At 37.2% G+C, this 20,821-nt stretch overlaps 1 protein-coding gene across 7 annotated transcripts in view; it reads right to left on the minus strand.

Annotated features, from left to right (window-relative positions):
• XPO4 (exportin 4) overlaps window positions 1-20,821 on the minus strand; it is a 125,194-nt gene that overhangs the window by 59,303 nt on the left and 45,070 nt on the right. For 5 of the 7 annotated variants that reach the window (XM_055360123.2, XM_055360120.2, XM_055360121.2 and 2 more), the window contains 3 exons: window positions 19,876-20,014; window positions 8,035-8,151; window positions 7,160-7,313 (listed from right to left, as the gene is read on the minus strand). In XM_055360123.2, the coding sequence (XP_055216098.1) occupies window positions 7,160-7,313; window positions 8,035-8,151; window positions 19,876-20,014 (410 nt within the window). Of the gene's footprint in view, window positions 1-7,159; window positions 7,314-8,034; window positions 8,152-11,784; window positions 12,126-19,875; window positions 20,015-20,821 lie in introns of those variants that run through there. The other 2 variants (XM_055360125.2, XM_055360126.2) reach the window with 2 other exon arrangements.

Here is a 20,821-nt window from a genome sequence, read left to right on the forward strand (position 1 = left end):
GCACAGGTCCACTTATACTTTCACTAGAAGTTACACCAAGTGTGCCTTCCTTTCCTTACCTCCCCTTCACCTCCTCCACTTCTGCCTCTACTATCACTGAGACAGCAAGACCAACCCCTCCTCTTCCTCCTCCTCCTGAGCCTACTCAACTAGAAGACGAAGATGAAGACCTTTATGATTGATCCACTTATACTTAATGAACACTAAATATCATTTATCTTCCTTATAATTGTCTTAACAACATTTTGTTTTCTCTAACTTACTTTAAGAATATATTATAGTACATATAAAACATAAAATAAGTACCAACTGACCGTTTATGTTATCAGTAAGTCTTCCAGGCAACAGTAAGCTATTAGTAAAACATTCTGGGGAGTAAAAAGTTATACTGGAATTTTTGACCGCATGGGGGTTGGTGTCTCTAACCCCCACATTGTTCAAGGGTCAATTGTACTTCACTCATACTTCATCAATTACTAATTACTACCTGATCGCTGAGATACGGCTTTTGCCCCTGTCATTCACATAAACAGACTTCCATATGACCAACTATGTTCTAACTGATATTCGGTGTAGTTCAAAAACAATCTACATCTTACCTATCGGTAACAGACGATGTTGACTACCTGATTCCTTGAAACATCATCTATCTTTGCTTTCCAAACACTCCTTGCCTTGTTCTCCCATCCACTTGTCTTAATTGGCTTTCTTATTTTCTTTTGCTTCTTCCTGCTTTTTCACTACTGATGCACCTAAAGGTCCTGACATGGATCCTCTGCTTCTCCTTGGACCACCTCTCCTATTTCCTTAACTTCAATGGCCCCACTCTCCCACAACTTTATCTCCACCCCTAATGTCCCTCTATAATTCTACTAATGGTGCAGTTGACCTGTGTGAAGTGGGTTTCTAAACCGTGACATGATGGCTATTTTTAAAGGCTTCATTAAGACATAATTCACATACTACGCAATTTACCCACTGAGTGTACAGCTCAATGGTTTTAGCATATTCACAGATTTGTGCAACCACGACCATGATCTAATCTTAGAACATTTCCATTGTACCAGAAAGACCCCATATGCTTTAGCAGTCACCTCCTACTTTGTTCCAATCACTCCAGTTCTAGGTAACCACTAACCGTTCTGTCTCTATAGATTTGCCCATCCTGGACATTTCATAAATATGTTATCATATAATTTGTGGTCTTTTGTGAATGGCTTTTTTCACTCCGTATGTTTTCAAAGTTTACACACGTTGTAGCATGTATCAGTAATTCATGTCTTTTTATGACAAGTAATATTCCCATTATATGGGTATACCACATTTTATTTATCCATTCATCAGTTGATGGACATTTGGGTTGTTTCTACTCATATAGTATTATGAATAGCCTATTCATATAGTACTGCTCTGAACATTCATGTACAAGTTTTTGTGTGGATGACTATTGATACTTTGGGCTCAATAATTGCTTGTGTGGGGCTGTCCCGTGCTTTGTAGGATGTTTAGGATGTTTAGCAGCATCCCTAGCCTCAACCCAATAGATGGCAGTAGCATTTCCCGAGTTGTGACAATCAAAATTGTCTCAAGACACCACCAAATGTCCCAAGTATACAAAATTGTTCCTAGTTGAGAATCAATGTTAAAGAGTTATGATTTGTTTTCTTTCTTCTCCTTTTTTTTTCCTTTTTAGAGACAGAGTCTCACTCTATCCCTCAGGCTAGAGCTAGAGTGCAATGGCGTAATCTCAGCTCACTGCCACCTCTGACCTCTGGGCTCAAGCAATTCTCCTGCCTCAGCCTCCCAAATAATTGGGTCTACAGGTGTGTGCCACCATGCCTGGCTAATTTTTTGTAAGAGATGGGGTGTATTAGTCCATTCTCAGGCTGTTGATAAACACATACCCGAGATTGAGCAATTTACAAAAGAAAGAGATTTAATTGGACTTACAGTTCCACGTGGCTGGAGACACATGGAACAATCATGGCAGAAGGCAAGGAAGAGCAAGTCCCGTCTTACATGGATGGCAGCAGGCAAAGAGAGAATGAGGAAGATGCAAAAGTGGAAACCCCTGATAAAACCATCAGATCTTGTGAGACTTATTCACTACCACGAGAACAGTATGGAGGAAACTGCCCCCATGACTTTATCTCCCACCAGGTCCCTCCCACAACACATGGGAATTACCGGAGTACAATTCAAGATGAGATTTGGGTGGGGACACAGAGTCAAACCACATCATGAGGTTTTGCCATGTTGCCCAGGCTAGTCTCAAACTCCTGAGCTCAAGCCATCCACGGGCCTTGGCCTCCCAAAGTACTGGGATTACAAGTGTGAGCCACTGCGCCCAGCCAAGTTATGAATTCATTAGTGAAACTTTGCATGAGCGTAAATCTTGACCTAAGAACACTGTAATACAAGCTATTAACTATGATAGCATTAATGCCCTTAAATATTAATATCTAAATATTTACTCTGCATTATTTTGTCAGTATCTCTCTATGCACATCCTACAGCCACTGCTCAGTCAGCTGCAGCTGGTTTTCCCAATATTTTACAGTCACAATTAATACAGTACTTTCTATAAGAAATTACATTTTGGGGCTAGGCGCAGTGGCTCACGCCTGTAATCCCAGCACTTTGGAGGCCAAGATGGGTGGATCACGAGGTCAGGAGATCAAGACCATCCTGGCTAACAGGGTGAAACCATGTTTCTACTACAAATACAAAAAAATTAGCCAGGCGTGGTGGCGGGCACCTGTGGTCCCAGCTACTCAGGAGGCTGAGGCAGGAGAATGGCGTGAACCTGGGAGGTGGAGCTTGTAGTGAGCCGAGATCATGCCACTGCACTCCAGCCTGGGCAACACAGCAAGACTCCATCTCAAAAAAAAAAAAAGAAAGAAAAAAAAAAAAAAGAAATTACATTTTGGTCTTGTTCTGTTGCCCAGGCTGGAGTGCAGTGGTGTGATGATAGATCACTGCAACTTCAAACTCCTGGCCTCAAGCAATCTTCCCACCTCGGTCTCCCAAAGAGAAATGAAACCCTAAGCCCACACAAAAATTATAAATGAATGCTCACAGCAGCATTGTTAATAATAATCAAAAAGTGGAAACAACCCAACTGTCCATCAACTGATAAATGGATTAAAAAAGTGGTATATCCATACAATATTATGGCAATGAAAAGGAATGAAGAACTGATTGATGCTGCATGCTACAAAATGGATGAATCTTGAAAATATTATGCTAAGTGAAAGAAGCAAGGATGGGTGCAGTGGATGACACCTGTAATCCCAGCACTTTGGGAGGTCAAGGCAGGTAGATCACTTGAGGACAGGAATTCGAGACCAGCCTGGGCAACATGGCGAAACTCCATCTCTACTAAAAAATACAAAACTAGCAGGGCGTAGTGGTGTGTGCCTATAGTCCCAGCTACTCAGGAGGCTGAGGCAGGAGAATCGCCTGCACCCAGAAGGCAGAGGTTGCAGTGAGCCGAGATCGCGCCACGGCACTCCACCTTGGGAAACAGAGTGAAACTCCGCCTCAAAAAGAAGCCAATCACAAAGGAACACATATTATATGATTCCATTTATACGATATGTCTAGAATAGGTTAAATGCATAGACAGAAAGTGGTTGCTACGGACTGGAGAAGGTGGAAATGGAGACTAACTGCTAATTGACACAGGGTTTGTTTTTGGGATGATGAAAATATTCTAAAACTACCGACAATTATTGCTGTACAACTCTATGAATATATTGAAAAACACTGAATTATACATTCTAAATGGGTATATAGTATAGTGTGTGAATTACATCTCAATAAAACTATTATTGAGACTGGGCATGGTGGCTCATGCCTGTAATGCCAGCACTTTGGGAGGCTGAAGGAGGAGAATCACTTGAAGCCAGGAGTTCGAGGCCAGCCTAGCCAACACAGCAAGACTCCATCTCCACAAAAATTAAAACAAAAAAATTAGGCAGGGCCAGGTATGGTGGCTCATGCCTGTAATCCCAGCACTTTGGCAGGCCAAGGTGGGTGGATCAACCTGAGGTCAGGAGTTCAAGACCAGCCTGGACAACATGATAAAACCAATCTCTACTAAAAATATAAAAATAAGCTGGGTGTGGTGGTGCACACCTATAATCCCAGCTACTTGGATGGCTGAGGCATAAGAATCGCTTGAACCCAGGAGGCAGAGGTTGCAGTGAACCAAGATAGTGTCACTGCACTCCAGCCTAGGCAACAGAGCAAGATTCTTTCTCAAAAATAAATAAATAAATAAAAATAAAATTATCTCAATATAAAATATAGATACTAAAAAGAAAGCAGATTAGAAAAAATTATAAATGGGGGATTGTTATTGATAATTTAACACAGCCTCATTTAACATACCATTCTAAATTATCAAAATATTTAACACTAAATACACAAATTTTCCATGATTTATTATTTGTCTATCCTAAGAGACAAATCACCTTTTATTTTATTTTATTTTATTTTTATTTTGAGACAGGGTCTCTTCTGTCGCCCAGGGTGAATGCAGTGGCATGATCATGGCTCACTGTAGCTTCAACCTTCCAGGCTCAAGCAATCCTCCTACCTCAGCCTCCCGAACAGCTGGGACTACAGGCACACACCACACACCTAGCTAATATTTGTATTTTTTTGTAGAGATAGGGTTGCGCTATGTTGCCCATGCTGGTCTCGAACTCCTAGACTCAAGCAATCCTCCCATGACAACCTCCCAAAGTTCTGGGATTACAAGAGTGAGCCACCACACCCAGCAGATAAACCATCTTTTAAAAGGCATCAATTCAACACTTTTAAACTAAGTTAAATTTGATTATTTAGACCCTCTCCATGGTACAAGGCTGCATAATTATTCCATTCTTTTCCTTACTGATTGAATGGTAGATCTCCAGGTAATTTCCAAAATTAGAAATTAGTCAGAATTGAGTTCCTTGAAACTGATTTCCCTAATGAGTGCTAAATCTGTAGCTTAGTTTAATCTCACTGCCAAGTTCTTTCTCCCACACTTAAAGCTAATCCACTCAAAGAATACTTAGCTGTAGTGCAGTCAGCCAACAAATGGCACTATATGAAAAGGTCACACAAGAACTCACCATGAAGCAAAATATCCTCAAGTCAAAAACCAAGATATACTTTCTTTAAACAAGGAATTATTTCCTTTGGCAACACTGCAGTATTGCTTATCATTTTCAGACGACAGGTTTTCCAAAGCTTTATCTAAGTACTTTATAAAATATTTTATGTGTGTGTATCTTTTAGACAAGCTTTGTTTCCAAACTCCCAGAGAACTATTTCTTTTTATAAAATAGTCACTCTCTACCAACTGTATTTTCCCTTAAAACAGACACTTTAAAATATATGCAGTGTAACTTTTGTTGATTTTTCCCTACATATATAATTAATATTTTGATAGCTCCATATGGACTGCTAATTTTAAAATATGTCTCAAGGTTTTTCAATCTTTTCTTTCCCCACTGAAAACACTGGAGCAAGAAGCTGAATCCAATCTCTGTCCCCAACTGCAAGATCCTGTTGTGATGGTCCCCACATCTATCGCCATTGGCTCCCCTGAATAAAGCCTGCCTTACCAACTTTATTTAAAAAAACAAACAAAAAACCTAGAACAAAAATATTGAAACACTGAAAGGGGAAATTTTTTAAAAAGCAAACCTAAGCAAGTAGCCACCTCTTGACAACCAAAAAGAATTAATATATTAAAGATAAAAAGTTGGTTATTGGGAGAAAGATGATTACAGAATAAGAATAAAAGGAAACAGTGACTGACCTTACTGTAAGCTTTGCCCCATAATGCAGCAGCTCAGTGACTGCTTTTGGGAAAGAAACCTGGAGAGCTCACGAGTCAGACTCACTTTACCTGACAGAGCCCTTCACAGTTAATATTCTACTACGTGAATAGACTAAGTTTAAATGGAAGAAGGAGTTATACCCCACCACACTCCTTTAAATGTCATAATTTTACCAGCCACAAATAATTAGCGAGTTTCTATATATGTAAATGTAGTTCCTCTTGGCTCTTGTTACAATAAAAATGAGTCCCATCCTAGATCTCTGATCTGATTTCACATCTATTTCCTGTCTGCTTATCATCGGTCTTTTTCTCCTGAACAGACTCTCAGATTAAAAACATCTAGAACAGGTCGCATTAAATTTCCTATACCACACAGAGGCGTATTAGTTCAACAAAGAAGAGTATAAAAGACAGCTAGTTATATAATGAACTATTTAATTCACGGAGGCTATTAAGAGCTCAATAAATAGTAACTAACTCCTGAGTGTTTTAAATGTATTGTTTCATTTAATTCACACAACAATCCATACCCCGATTTTACATTTGGAAAAGTTGAGACTCAGAGAGGTTCAGGTGATTTGCCTAAGATGAGCAGAGCCTTGAATCCAGATCTATTGGACTTTACACAACAAATGGGTAGCCACTGTATATTATTATCAACAGGCAGCAGATGTCCTAGCATAGTAAATGAGACAGCAGTTCCTTAAAGTTTATGAAATACAAATTTCTCTACTTTAAGTAACTAATTTAAAAAGCAGATATATGCATTGATAATACAACCCACTTAAACTTTTGAATAATTTCCTAAAAACAAAATTCTCATTTTTTTATACTGGTAAAGGCCCTTGAAGAATAAACATATTACTAACTTATTACCTATACTTGAACAACATCACCATCCATAAAGATTAAATTAGAGCACTCCAAACTAGCTTTAAGTCAGTCAAAAAAATCAAACATAATTACTTGTCCAAGGAAAAAATGATTCAGTTTCTTAAAAGGTACTTTCTACCTGTTTCCTTTTCCTTCCCAAAGAATATTGCTAATCCTGAATTAGCAACAGCTCCGTCATCCACCACGTTTCTATGTATTCAAACTTCTTCTACAAAGGAGTAAATAAACTTTTAAATCTTCTAGTATTATCCTAGTATCCACTGTCTTTTGGCATTATAAAGAAATTAAATTCTATTTCTTAAAAAAAATCTTATTTTCTTTCAATATGTTTTATAAAAGCTGCAGAGGTGAAAGACTCTGAGCTGTAATTAAGTCACCTATGAAAATTACCACAGATAAACTATTCATTTGTTAAAAGGATATAATTTGGAGGAAGAAAGTTCCAGCTCAAGACTTGATTGGCGAGTGCAAGGTAACGCTGAAATACTGAAGACATCTGAGCATTGAGGTTTTCCCGCCTGCTGAATTCCTGCAGAACTTCAACAGTTAACATGAAGATCTGACGAAGGTCTTCTTCCTATAGTCAATAAATCACAAATATTTTATATGAAAAATTTATTCAAAATGTATCCCCTTTTAGAATCATGAAACAAAACAAACACCTTAAAATTTCCAATGGAAAACACCATTTCCTTAAGAACGTGTTCCATTTTTAGGCCTCTACTTGTAATTTACATCGCAGTATGCTTTCAAGTGACGCCAGATGGAATACTTTTACTTGAATATAAATGCTACTTCCATAGAGAAGAGAGTCTTTGACAACTACTGCGGAGCCAGAGGAGTCAGTTGCTATAGTGCAGAGCCCTAGGATTTAAGCCAATGCCTTCACATAACTTTACTCCAGAGCCAAACAATACATACAAGACAAAGAGCCCGCACCATCTGCAATAACATTTGAAATACACGGCCTTCTGGCATTCTTCCAGACCTATTTTTAAGGCCAGCAGAGTCCCTTCAATTGAATTAGTTATATCTAAACACAATAAGAAATAAATAATAAACTAAAGATCTTTATAGAAGTATTGTTTTTAAGACTAGAATTAAACAAGTAATTTTAAACCATCAACTACATTCACCAAACCTATCATTTTACTATATCCTTTGAAATCACAGAACAAATCCTGAAGTACAGGCTACCATTCAACTACATAAAATAAATATTCTCACGTCATTAGGAATAGATTGAGTAAAAAGTGAATGATCCAATAATTAAAACTCAAGAACAAAACTACCAATACCTGAAAAACTCTTTTGCAGTTACCATGGAATTCCATGCTCAATCCAATGTTGCTAGTTTTACTTGAACTTGAAAATTCACTCAATAGTGCAGTCAGAATAGAACAGGCCAGAGTTTGCTGTAATTATTTGATAAGAAATAATTGTGAGGCATTACTGTTTCAACGCTTTGTTTCAATGCATTTGTTCAAACATAATAGAACATTTTCTCCCTAACTTTAGATCTTCCACTATATCTTTAGATCTTATAACAACTAGTCAGAAAATCAGATATGACAAAATAAATATTAGCTCTCCTTTCTAAGTGGTCTGGTCAGTGTTAATAGTACTTCCTCAAATGCAGTTATACAAATCCATCTAAGACTTGAACTCAGGACACACTGTTCCTACTCAATAGTGGAATTCAAATGATATTTAAAAATAATAAATGTTGAAGGTATTATTTTGTTTAATTCGCAGAACAATCTATATCCTCATTTTACATTTGAGAGAAGTGACTTGGAGTACTTATCTAAGGCCAGCTGAGATTTCAACCCATGTTTGACCCCCTGTTCTGTTTGTAAAATGCATTCCCAAATAGACGAAAAGTGAAACAGATTTTATAGTGTCCAAAATATTATAGCCAGGTAATACCCAAAAGTTTTTTAAATAGAAAAATGAAGATTTTTCTTCTCATTGGTTCTATCCAACAGGCTCCTAATATCAACTCATTGATTTTATTCCCAGACTAAAGCAGTCAAGGTACAAAGGATGGAAAGAGGAAACAAATTATTTTGGCAACTTTCCAGGAGTTAAACAGAAATATGCACACTACCTCTGAACAACCGAAAGATTAAAGTCAAGATGATACTATTTATGCAAGCTTATCCAACAGCTGAACAGTCATACCCACCCACCAACTGCAACATCTCTGTTCAGAAATGCTTCTGATGTCAGTACCTTGACCTTACAGATACTTATCTTGGCAAATCTTAGCAAATAACTTAATGATATTAAATTCCTAAAAACTGGCATGAAATACCTGTTGAAGGTGAGAGGTGACTGATGGTTCCATGAGTGACTGACTAATAGACTATCTGTCCATTTTGTATATGTCTGAAATTTTTCTTTAAAAAATGTAAACATAGGCCGGACACAGTGGCTCACGCCTGTAATCCCAACACTTTGGGAGGCCGAGGCAGGCAATCACCTGAGGTCAGGAGTTCGAGACCAGCCTGGCCAACATGGTGAAACCCTGTCTCTACTAAAAATACAAAAAAATCAGCTGGGCATGATGGCAGGCACCTGCAGTCTCAGCTACTTGGGACACCAAGGCAGGAGAACGCTTGAACCTGGGAGCCGAAGGCTGCAATGAGCCGAGATCGCGCCACTACACTCCAGCCTGGGCAACAGAGTAAGACTAAGTCTCAAAGAAAAAAAAGTAAACATAAAGTTAAATTCCTATTTGCCTCTTAATCTCAACTAAAACAAGCGTGACTATATAGCTAATATTTATGAAAGGCACAAAACCCCATACGTTAAAGAAGTTTCTCAGACTATTCCACACCTGGAAGTAAATGCAAATTCTCTAGCGAATCTAGGGGTATGATCAAAGATGCCTTCTGCAACAATAAAAGTTCTCTGAATGCTACTGGTTTGGCATAAACACACACATTTTGTAATTTTACTTCAAAATATACATGACTTAATATAAAAATGTCCCTTCCTCCCAAAATCTTCAAGAAACCCATTTAACTGCCTTTGTATGGCCCCAGGCACTTGGAGACAAAGAAGCCAGGCACTAAGGCCTCTCACAGAAAAAAACAGTTGATCACATATTTCTGTCATTTTACTGTTTAAAGCGATCTCAAAATTCAGAAAATACAATCCCTTCTTTTTTTAGTTAACAAAATTGTTAATTTTCAAAAATTTTCTTTTAAAATGATTAATGATTATAGTGCCAGCAATTAACATTAGACAGATACATTTAAATAACATCAGGATCAACTATAAACATGATTTTTAAACACAGCTAGGCTTTGGTGGGGAAAGTAGATGTTAAATCAAATTAATGAGATTCAGAGAAAAAATTTAATTCACAATGATCTAATGATGAATCCCAAGATCCTAGGATCCTGAAAACAATTTTTCATTTACACTTAGCTTTTCACTTATCCTTTCTAAGACTCTAGTCAATAAAACATTATAAACACATCTAAATGTTTGAGAAAACTTGTCTTACTAAAAAAGGAAATTAATTTTTGAATCTCAGATGAGATAACCTATTAAAAACAGAATTCACACATAACATAAAAACCTGCAAGCTGAAAGAACCTAGAAGCACTCATTAAACAAATTCTTACTCTTACAAATAAATAATCTATACTAATTTTTCACAAGTAATTTACAGCTTTCCACAGATTGTGTTTTACTGCATTCACCACAAAATGGCTTATTTTAAAACTATCACCATATTCAAGTTTTCAGGAACATCTCTCTAATTAATGATCACAGCCATACGTACTCACAAAAGTTTTACTTTTTCACATGAAACAAACATTTCCCAAGATAACATGTGGTTTACGGTCAAGATGAGAAACAAATGAGTGAAGGAGAGGGGCAGGGCAATGACAGGTGAAAGCCCTGCTAAAGCTACTCCTGCAACTACAACTTTATCAGACAAAACAAGGAGTCCTGGTGGCATGGAACTGCTTTTTAGTTACGGCAATGAATATATCCCTCCAAAACAGCAAACTTCCACACTAATGAAGTACAAATTCACCCATAAAAACAAGTACATTCTTAATCGATGAGAATTTAGAACAAAATGCACTTACAGACTTAGCCCCCTGAACACGTAAGAATCTTTCGTTTTTAAATAATTTTTTCATCCTACAAAAATATACTTCTATCTTAGAAAAACTAGAAATCGTAGAAAAGCACAATGAAAATAAAATTGTCTACAATCCTACCATCCAGGAGTTATTACTGTAACATTTATAGCTTTCCAATTTTTTGATGCACAGATATAAATTTTTATATACCATTGATATAAACCCAAATATAGTTTTACATTCTACTTTTCCACTTTATACCTATGAAATAAAAAGAAAAAAATTTAAAAACAAGTGTGTTCTATTTAAATATGCCACTTAAAGACTTAAGAAATACATAAAAATAAATTATTGTACAGCATTGTTAGAGGTATTGCAAGAAATCAAATATTCTGGCTTTAACTGTACCTACGATTATCAGCTTCCAAAGAACTAAAATTCAATAGGATATTTTCATCATTAAAATATACCAAATAGTATAAGCTGTCCTTAATTTGAAAATCTGTAGGAATATGAGATTACCATCATAAATATTAATCATACTACACTAGTCTGGCTCAAAGGTGCCAAATGAATAGAGACTCCTGGGGAATGATGAATAATTAAACATTGATTACACATTAAGAGAGCAAAGTACTTCAACACATATCAACAAAGTATTTCTCCCTATTCATAGGGGAATTAAACATATCACTAAATGTCTAGGACTCACTTCTAAATATGTTTGCTCATTTTCAATATTTAATTATGGATTAAATCCCCTTAAAATGAAGTTACTCTCACATTGTGTTGTAATGAAGATAGCTAGGGAAGCAAGCCAAAAATAAAACTCCCAAGGGAGAACAGAGGACAGCTTCTTCCCAGGAAAGAGAGAGGAAAGAAAAAAAATTAAAGCATCAAATCTGCCTAAAGGAGATCACCAGCTTTAGCTTTTCTTACCCTTAAAGAATGTTCTTATCTGCCTCCTTCAGACTGTTCGGTCTCAGTGGGCATTCTGAGTGCACTACCCCCTAACTCACCCTCTACTGACCAGCATCTTCAAGTGCTGCCTCTCTGGCCTTTGTCAAAGTCAGAGCTAGATATTTTTCCATATCAGAGACAGTGGCTCTGATACTTAAGACAGCCGGAAACAAAAGCTGTAGTAATTAATGTCAGTGAATTCGGATCAAAGTTGACTAACTAACTGATTGATAAAAGACTGCCATACTAAAATACACAGGAATTTGCCCAGCAGAAAATACAAATCTTAAGACTTCTAAGAGGTTAATACAACAATACTTCACTTATCTAAGATCATGAAGAATTAAGTTAATATGTTAATTTTGTAAATGCAGCAAGCAAACATTTTTAATGAAACGTCCTATAAATTTTTCTTAAGGAATTATTTCTATGGCAATTATATGATATTATACTTAAGTGACTACTTGGGAGCTACTAAAACATAAGGGGCCTTCCACCCGTTGGCAATGTGGTGCCAGATCCCAATGCTTGTTGATTTATGTCTGCTTCATAGCTTTTCTCAATCATCCTTTGTTGTTGTCTGTCATTCACTGCTGCTGGCAATTTGACTGCCACTAACAGGTAGTTCTAAATGGATCGTTTTCATTTGCTCACAGGTTAGAAACCAAATAAAATTTATTAAAATTACATCTAAAATAAATGATAAATAAAAACACTCTGCAGGACTCTTTCAGGAGTCCAATACAAGAATCCTGTTGTTTGAATCAGTTAGAAAATCTGGGCTCTAACAGTCCAAGATTTCCTTCTTCAAATAACTGCGGTCAAAGCCCTTCATGTACCTTGACCTCAGCTTTCTCATCTGTAATAAGGGCTACCACCCTCTGCCATACCTAATTTGCATAATTGTCCTAAGGCTCAAATTGCATAATGCTTAAAAATACCATGTAATTACACCAGGTTACAAGAAGGTAAAGTAGCAGCTGTATTTTTTATCATTATCATAGAAAATGACAACCACCTATTTCAGCTTTTTTTATTCTATTCCTTGATGATGATCTACATTCTGCAAAATTAAAATTACTAAATGTGTTACACCACTTAAAAAAGAGAGCTATAACTGAAGCTGTATCACTAAAGCAATATAGTAAATGTTCAGTAAATGCTGTTTGGATTAATGAATCAGTGTTTACTTCTATTACTAGCACTATGTTAACATAACAGAAGTTGGAAAATAAATGATCTGTTCCCTATTTTTTGGTTGTTTATAAATTTCTACAAGAAAATTTTAATATGTCAAACAAGTAGAAGACAATGCAATGAGGTCAAGGTTATAAAAAAAGTCTAATTGTCTTCTTTCATTGAAGTACTGAAAATTCACAAGTTAATTCACTGGCTAACAATTTAAGTAACTCTTATCTTCACATTGAAAGTCTTAGACCAGCATTCTCATTTATTTCTAGCAAAAGCCATTAATTTCAAGCTAGTGAAAAAATGCCCTTCAGAGATAGCTTGCCTTACTCACCAGCTTACTGTCACAAGCCCAAGATACTCAAACACTAACTCCAGCTGACAAAATAAAATACTCTTGTTCAGAGAGAGGATTGTCTCTTATAATAGCCTGGCTCTTACCCCAGGAGCTTTATTACCAAGAATAAACTTTATGAAAGGTTGCCATACATAAAGCAGACTTCCAGCTGCTCTTCTATGCAAACATCAATGAGACTTATGATAAGAGAGATTAACTTGGCTATCACATCCAGGGGCTGCCGTAGACAAGTGAATTTCTCACCCACTTCTCTCTAGTATGGCAAAGAGGAAGAAAGGAGACTTAAATGCTAAATTAAACAGCTTTAAAGTGATTTAACGTATGCCTACTGCTTTCAAAGGAAATAAGACACATATGAATTATATATTTAAACACAGATTAAAATTTTAGCTTAAAATAAAAAATTTTGCTACTTTCCTAGGAAGGCAAGTTTCCATATCCCTCCCAAATTAGTACTGACAGCAGGTCTGACACTACTGCAAACTGAGATGAAATAACCACGTAACCTTTATAATTATGGAAGGAAAACATCATAACTGCCTACAAGTTTGAAATAACATTATTTAATAATCATACAGGCATAAATTAACTAAGAATACATCATTTTTAATAAAAATTAGATATAATCTTTCCATAAAACTATCTGTAGAGAACCAAGTCTTTAAGATACTTCTGAAAGCCTTTAAAGAAAGGCTAATGTGTTGGTTACCTATATTTTTAAAAAATACACACAAATTGGCAGAATGTGGTGGCTCACACCTGTAATCCCAGCACTTTGGGAGGCTGAAGTGGGCAGATCACTTGAGGTCAGGAGTTCGAAACCAGCCTGGCCAACATGGCAAAACCCCATCTCTACTAAAAATATAAAAATTAGCCGGGCATAGTGGCATGCGCCTGTAGTCCCAGCTACTCGCGTGGCTGAGGCATGAGAATCGCTTAAACCCAGGAGGCGGAGGTTGTAGTGAGCTGAGATCATGCCAATGCACTCCAGCCTGGGCGACAGAGCAAGACTCTGTCTCAACAAAAACCACACACAAATGATTAGTTTCACTCATAGCATAAACATTTTCTTCTGCTTTTCCATACCTAAAATATTGTTTGAGAGAAAAACACATGATTTATTATATTATAGTTCACTTCCCGAGATTCTATGAAGAAAGCAGTGAGAGACTACTAGGGAGAGAGCACAAATACTTGCTGAATAGAAGTGAATATTATCACATTTATTTTACATATTAGTGAACTAATGCCTAGAGAAGTTAATTTAAGTTAGGTTGGCAGTAAATGGCAGAGCTGGGATTTAAACCCAAGTGTGAATCCAAAATCAGTGTTCTATTATACTACACTGCCCCTAAACCTGTATAAATGCAAACATGAGACTAGTACAGGGAAATGGACCATCAAAAATCAATTCTTGGCTGGACGTGGTGGCTCACACCTATAAGGCTGAAACAGGAGGATCACCTTGAGGTCAGGAGCTCAAGATAACCTGGGCAACATAGTGAGACCCCATCTTTACAAAAAAATTTTAAAATTAGCCAGGTACAGTGGCATGTACCAATAGTCCCAGCTACTCAGGAAGCTGAGGTGGGAGGATCACCTGAGCCCAGGTGATCAAGGCAGCAGTGAGTTATGAACATGTCACTGCACTTCAGCCCAGGCGATAGAGCGAGGCCCTGTTTCTAAAACAACAAAATAAACAAATGAAACCAATATGCTTCAAAAGCGAAGGGGGAAAAGCCAGACTACATACAGTTTCTGGCCAATGAAGGTTGATGGAAATGTCCTTCTAGAAGAGGTGTGAGGGGAAAATTAGTTATCTAATTTAATGGTTCATGAAGTCAACTCTTTCTTCATCTACAGAAAACCTTTAGTTAATTTTCTCTACTTTTCAAATCTCTCTTAAAAATCACCTTTATAAAGAAAGTTTCTAGCCAATACTAAATCAATGTTCTGATCGGTTATCATTCTCCTTTCTTACAGAGGTTTTAATCATCTTGTTCACTGACATTTATATCTGAGACTAAGAAAATATTAAGTAAATTCTTGAACCACTTACAAATTCTTAACAGTCCAAGAAGAAGAGAGGATGATATATGAAAATGTCTGAACTTCATTTTTTAGGCCTTCCTAATGAGCTAGTTTCAAGCTACTGGGCAAGGACAAATAGGGACAGTGTATGCATTTAACCTGCCATATAGAGAATATTTTTCACATTTAATGTTTTTAATGTAGTCACCAAAATAAATTTCATCCTGCAATCCTGAAATTAAATTCTACTTCCCACTGAAGTATACTGATTTCCTACTATTACAGTAGTTCTCAGCCCTGGTATTAAAAATTTGACTTTAGGCCAGGCATGGTGGCTCACACCTATAATCTTTGGGAGGCCAAGGTGGGCAGAATGCTTGAGCCTGGAAGTTTGAGACCAGCTTGGGCAACATAGCAAAACCCTGTCTCTACAAGAATACAAAAAATTAGCTCAGTGTGGTGGCATGCACCTGTAGTCCCAGCTACTCAGGAGGCTAAGGTAGAAGAATCACCTGAGCATGGGGAGGTCAAGGCTGCAGTAGGCCAAGACTACACCACTGCCCTCTAGCCGAGGCAACAGAGCAAGACCCGGTTTCAAAAAAAAGAAAGAAAGAAAGAAATTTGACTTTAAAAAAAACTTTGGAGTCTTTCATGAGAATATTACATTTATCCACTATTCTCAAAGTGTACACACTATGAAGAGAGCAAAATCTTCTCTAACTGAACAGCTGTATCTGTTCCAATCATTCTCAGAAGATCAGTTATTTCAGTGGCTCCAAAAAAATCCAATTGCCAGGTTGCAGTGGGACTAGTTTTTGTGCTGGGTCAAATTACCCAAGGGGAAAGGAAGCAGAGAACTCAGTTCCCAAGTATGTGCTCATTCCTGAGAGAGGCAAGGGACTCTTGACCCTTCGCCTGCGCCGTCCCAGTGCCAACAAGCTACTTGTAGGGGGTGAGGGCAGGCCGCATAAATTCTACCCCAATACCAAAATCCTGGCTGGAATGATCACCAAACTAACAAGGGAAAGGCATTAGTCATAAATAGATAGATCTCAGAGTTACTAGTAATGTTCCTCAAGTTTAAATCCTGTCTGTCACAAGGAGCTGCACTCCCTTACTGCACACTGTCAAAATGAAACAAGATGTTCTTAAGTGAAATCTAAAATATGAAGTGCAACTTGATTCAGGGCATTGTGGGCAAGGATAATATTTCCAAGTAGCAGCCTCAGTTGCAAACCTTTTCTCTGCTATTTTTATCTAAGTATATCCACCACTTCTTTTTCCCCAGGCTATCGATGATGACCAACGTTGGATAATGCACATGGCCGTTAGTTTGGAAGCAAATTCGAACAAAATTCATAGAAATGACAAGACTACCATTATACAACTCGTGTAGACACTGCTGAAGCATCAGCATCTCATGAACAAAGCTTATAATATTTGGTAATATTATATTTGGTATATTTGAATATTATGGTATATTTGATTACAATATTTTATAATATTTAAATGATTATGAATATTTATGGCAACATGGAAAATACAGAATCAAATGAGAAAGCAAGGTACACCACATCTATATTATATACATATATTAAAAAAGACTAGAAGAAAACCTGAACAAATGAAAATTGCTTGACTGAGAGCCTTTTCACTTTTTTTATGTAGATATCCATTATTCTTGCTATAATGCTATTTGTGTAACAGAAAATATAAATTGTTAATATTTATAAATACAAATAGCACACTTAACCACAGTGGGATTACCACTACTTATCAACTGGCTGACTTCATGGAAAATGCTTTTGCGGTCAATTGATTTATCTAAAGCTCATGACATGCTGATCAGAAATGGAGACTATGTCTACTACCACAATTTATATTACTCTAAGTAAAAATAGCTTCCCATGGCCAGCCGTGGTGGCTCACATCTGTAATCCCAGCATTTTGGAAGGCTGAGGCAAGAGATCACTTGAGCCCAGGAGTTCGAGACCAGCCTAGGCAACATAGTGAAACCTCATCTCTACAAAAAAACTTTAAAAATTAGCCAGGAGTGGTGGCTTGTGCCGATAGTCCCAGCTACTCAGGAGAGACTAAGGTGGGAAGACTGAGCCCATGAGGTCGGGGCTGCAGTGAGCTGTAATCATATCACTGCACTCCACAGACTGTGCAACAGAGCAAGTGAGACCCTGTCTCAAAAAAAAAAAAAAAAAAAATAGCTTCCTACCCAGGTACAGTAGCCTGTACCTTAATCCCAGCTACTCGAGAGGCTGAGGTGGGAGGTGGGAGGATTGGCTGAGCCCAGGAGACTGAGGCTGCAGTGAGCTATGCAACACTGCATTACACCCTGTCTCTTAAATTTAAAAAAAGTAGCTCCCCATAATTTTCACCTCAAAAATTTAATATGAACTCTTCTTTCAAGAAATATTCCCACTTCATAAAACAAAATCAAAATGACTTATAGAATGTAAAGATTCAAACATATATACTTTCAAATTTATTAGTTTTATACAAAAAATTAAATTTCACAATACTAAGTAAAGGGGCCATAAAATTAAATTATCGGTCTTTAGAATGACACTATCCAATACGTTTGTCACTAACTATGTGTGGCTATTTGAATTTAAATTAAAATTTAAAAAATTAGAAAATTTAGTTCTTCAGTCACCCTAGCCACATTTCACATAACCAACTGCCACAAGTGGCCAGTGTAGTGGCTACATATTGGGGAGCACAGACATAGAACACTTCTTTCAACACAGTAAGTTCTACTGGACAGCACTACTCTTGAGGACATTTGCCACAAAAATGGCATAAAACTTAATATCACACAATCAAAAATCAAGATGTAAATAAAAATGTTCTGTATCTTGACTATGATAGGAGTTTACTGGTATACACAGCAGTCACAACTTAACGAGGTGTGCATTTTAGACAGACATAGTAATGCATGTAAATTACTTCTCAATAAAGTTAAGGAAAAAAAAGAACAAACACACGACCATTGATGAATTTCTAAGGAAAACAAAAAACACGTAGGGTATATACAGTAAGTTCCAAAGTCCTGATCAGCTTGCTTACAGATTCCGTGGGTCTAGACTCCTGGGGTATCAGTCTGCGGTCCTAAGCAGAGTGGAGGCAGATGGCTGGGAGAGTGAGTTGAGCGCATAGCTGTGTGCGGTGAAAAGTGGTGGACAGGAAGGCAGGAGAGAAGAGATCCAAGATATTGTGGAAAGCAAGGGACAATGTATGTGGCCCTCCTAAAATACACCACAGCATCTCAACCTCAAAGCATCAACTACATCGTTAAAATCACATCCATTAACTGAGGGGCCACTGAAGACAAAAGGAATTAACAAACAGTTATAAGGTACATAGCCTCACATAGATATCTTTAAAATGATTAAATAAATTGTAAAGGTAATAAGCTACCCAAAATACTTAAAGATGTAATAATATCCGAGACTCAGAATGGCCAAGTATTACCAATCTCAATTCTATATGAGTTAAATATCATTCAGGTGATAAAAGTTGATAGGTTAAACAAAGAATCACAGCTAATCATTAATAGCAACCGCAACTCCTCCTGCCTCAGACAGAGTGATTACAACCAAACAGCCACTCTCCAGGCACAACTCCAGCTCTCTAAAAGGTGGACAGGAGAGTGGAGAGGGTGGGAGAACTATGCTTCCCAAACTAATTCAGCCAAGAACAATGACCCCTAATTTGTTCAGTTGACAGTAACTCCTGAAGTCCCATGGCCTATTAGGACAGCAACTTTTAATTATTTTCATGTCAGATATTTTCTACTTTATTCAAACACTTCTGTAATCACTAGTAGCTGTCAAAGGTTTATTAGAAATGGCAAAACAAAGTTCAATAAAAACGGCTAACAATATTATGGCATATTAGCTTATAATATTTTATAACAATTAAAATAATGATTATGAATATTTATGGCAACATGGAAAATACAGAATCAAACGAAAAAGCAAAGTACACTGCATTTATATTATGTACATATATATTTAAAAAGACTAGGCCAGGCGCAGTGGCTCACACCTGTAATACCAGCACTTCGGGAGGCTGAAGCAGGCAGATCACCTGAGGTCGGGAGTTTGAGACAAGCCTGACCAACATGAAGAAACCCTGTCTCTACTAAAAATACAAAATTAGCCAGGTGTGGTGGCACATGCCTGTAATCCCAGCTACTTGGGAGGCTGAGGCAAGAGAATTGCTTGAACCCGGAAGGCAGAGGTTGCGGTGAGCCAAGATCATGCCATTGCACTCCAGCCTGGGCAACAAGAGCAAAACTCTTGTCTCAAGGAGAAAAAAAAAAAAAAGACTAGAAGAAAACCTGAACAAATGAAAATTTCTTGACTGATAGCTTTTTCACTTTTTTTATGTAGATATCCATTACTCTTGCTATAATGCTATTTGTGTAACAGAAAATATAAATTGTTAGTATTTATAAATACAAATAGCACACTTACCACAGTGGGATTGCCACTACTAATCAACTGGCTGACTTCATGAAAAATGCTTTTGCAGTCAATTGATTTATCTAATGATCCTCTTTTTACAATTACTGCTACTGCTAGTAGAATCTGTTCCCGAACATACTTTTGAAGGCTGTAAAACATAAAAATCATTGTGAAAAATTTACCTAAATCTAATACAAGAATACTCCCAAACTTCTCTCTATGCCTGAAGCTACTAATAACATTGCTTACATGTGAGAGTAGAAGAGCCAAAGGGTTATGTACAGACTCCAAAACCAGGAGGCCTGGGTTCAAACCCAGGCTCCATTGTGGACGGGCTGTATGACCCTGGGCAAGACAGTTAGCATTCAGGGCCTTGGTTTTCTAATCTGTAAAATGAGAATAACACTACTAGTGTTATTATAAGGGTTAAATGTTCCTAGAACTGTGCCCAGTACATACTAAGCACTATACAAGTGTTATTTGCTCCAGGAAGTGTTCAACAGATGTAAGTCAACTCCCTGATAAATATTTGTAGGGAAAAAAAATCACTAAGATTAAGATTCCACTAGTCTGGAGATAAATTCTGATCTAACCTGTGTCTACAACTACTAATCTAATCCTAAATCCCATTTCCCTTTAATGTGAAAAGGCAACATACTAGCTATCCGAGATACATCATTATGGAAACATAAAATTGTAAAACACACACACACAAACATTCAAAATGTTCATATCTAGGTTCTGTTCCTCCATGTGATGACAGAAGCACCCATCCCAAGTGGAGGCATTTTACCAAGCCCATTTGACAAGGGCACAGAAACTTAATTGACTTTTCACAATCTTTTCTGAAAGATAAGGATCAGAAAACATAATCCCAAACTTTATAATCTAGCCTCTGGAATCCCACAAAGATACAACCACCATGTGCCCCTGGAATAAATCTAAACCCCTTAAC

The sequence above is a fragment of the Gorilla gorilla genome, chromosome 14 (assembly GCF_029281585.2).
Source record: "Gorilla gorilla gorilla isolate KB3781 chromosome 14, NHGRI_mGorGor1-v2.1_pri, whole genome shotgun sequence".
In the NCBI taxonomy this organism is placed as follows: domain Eukaryota; kingdom Metazoa; phylum Chordata; class Mammalia; order Primates; family Hominidae; genus Gorilla; species Gorilla gorilla.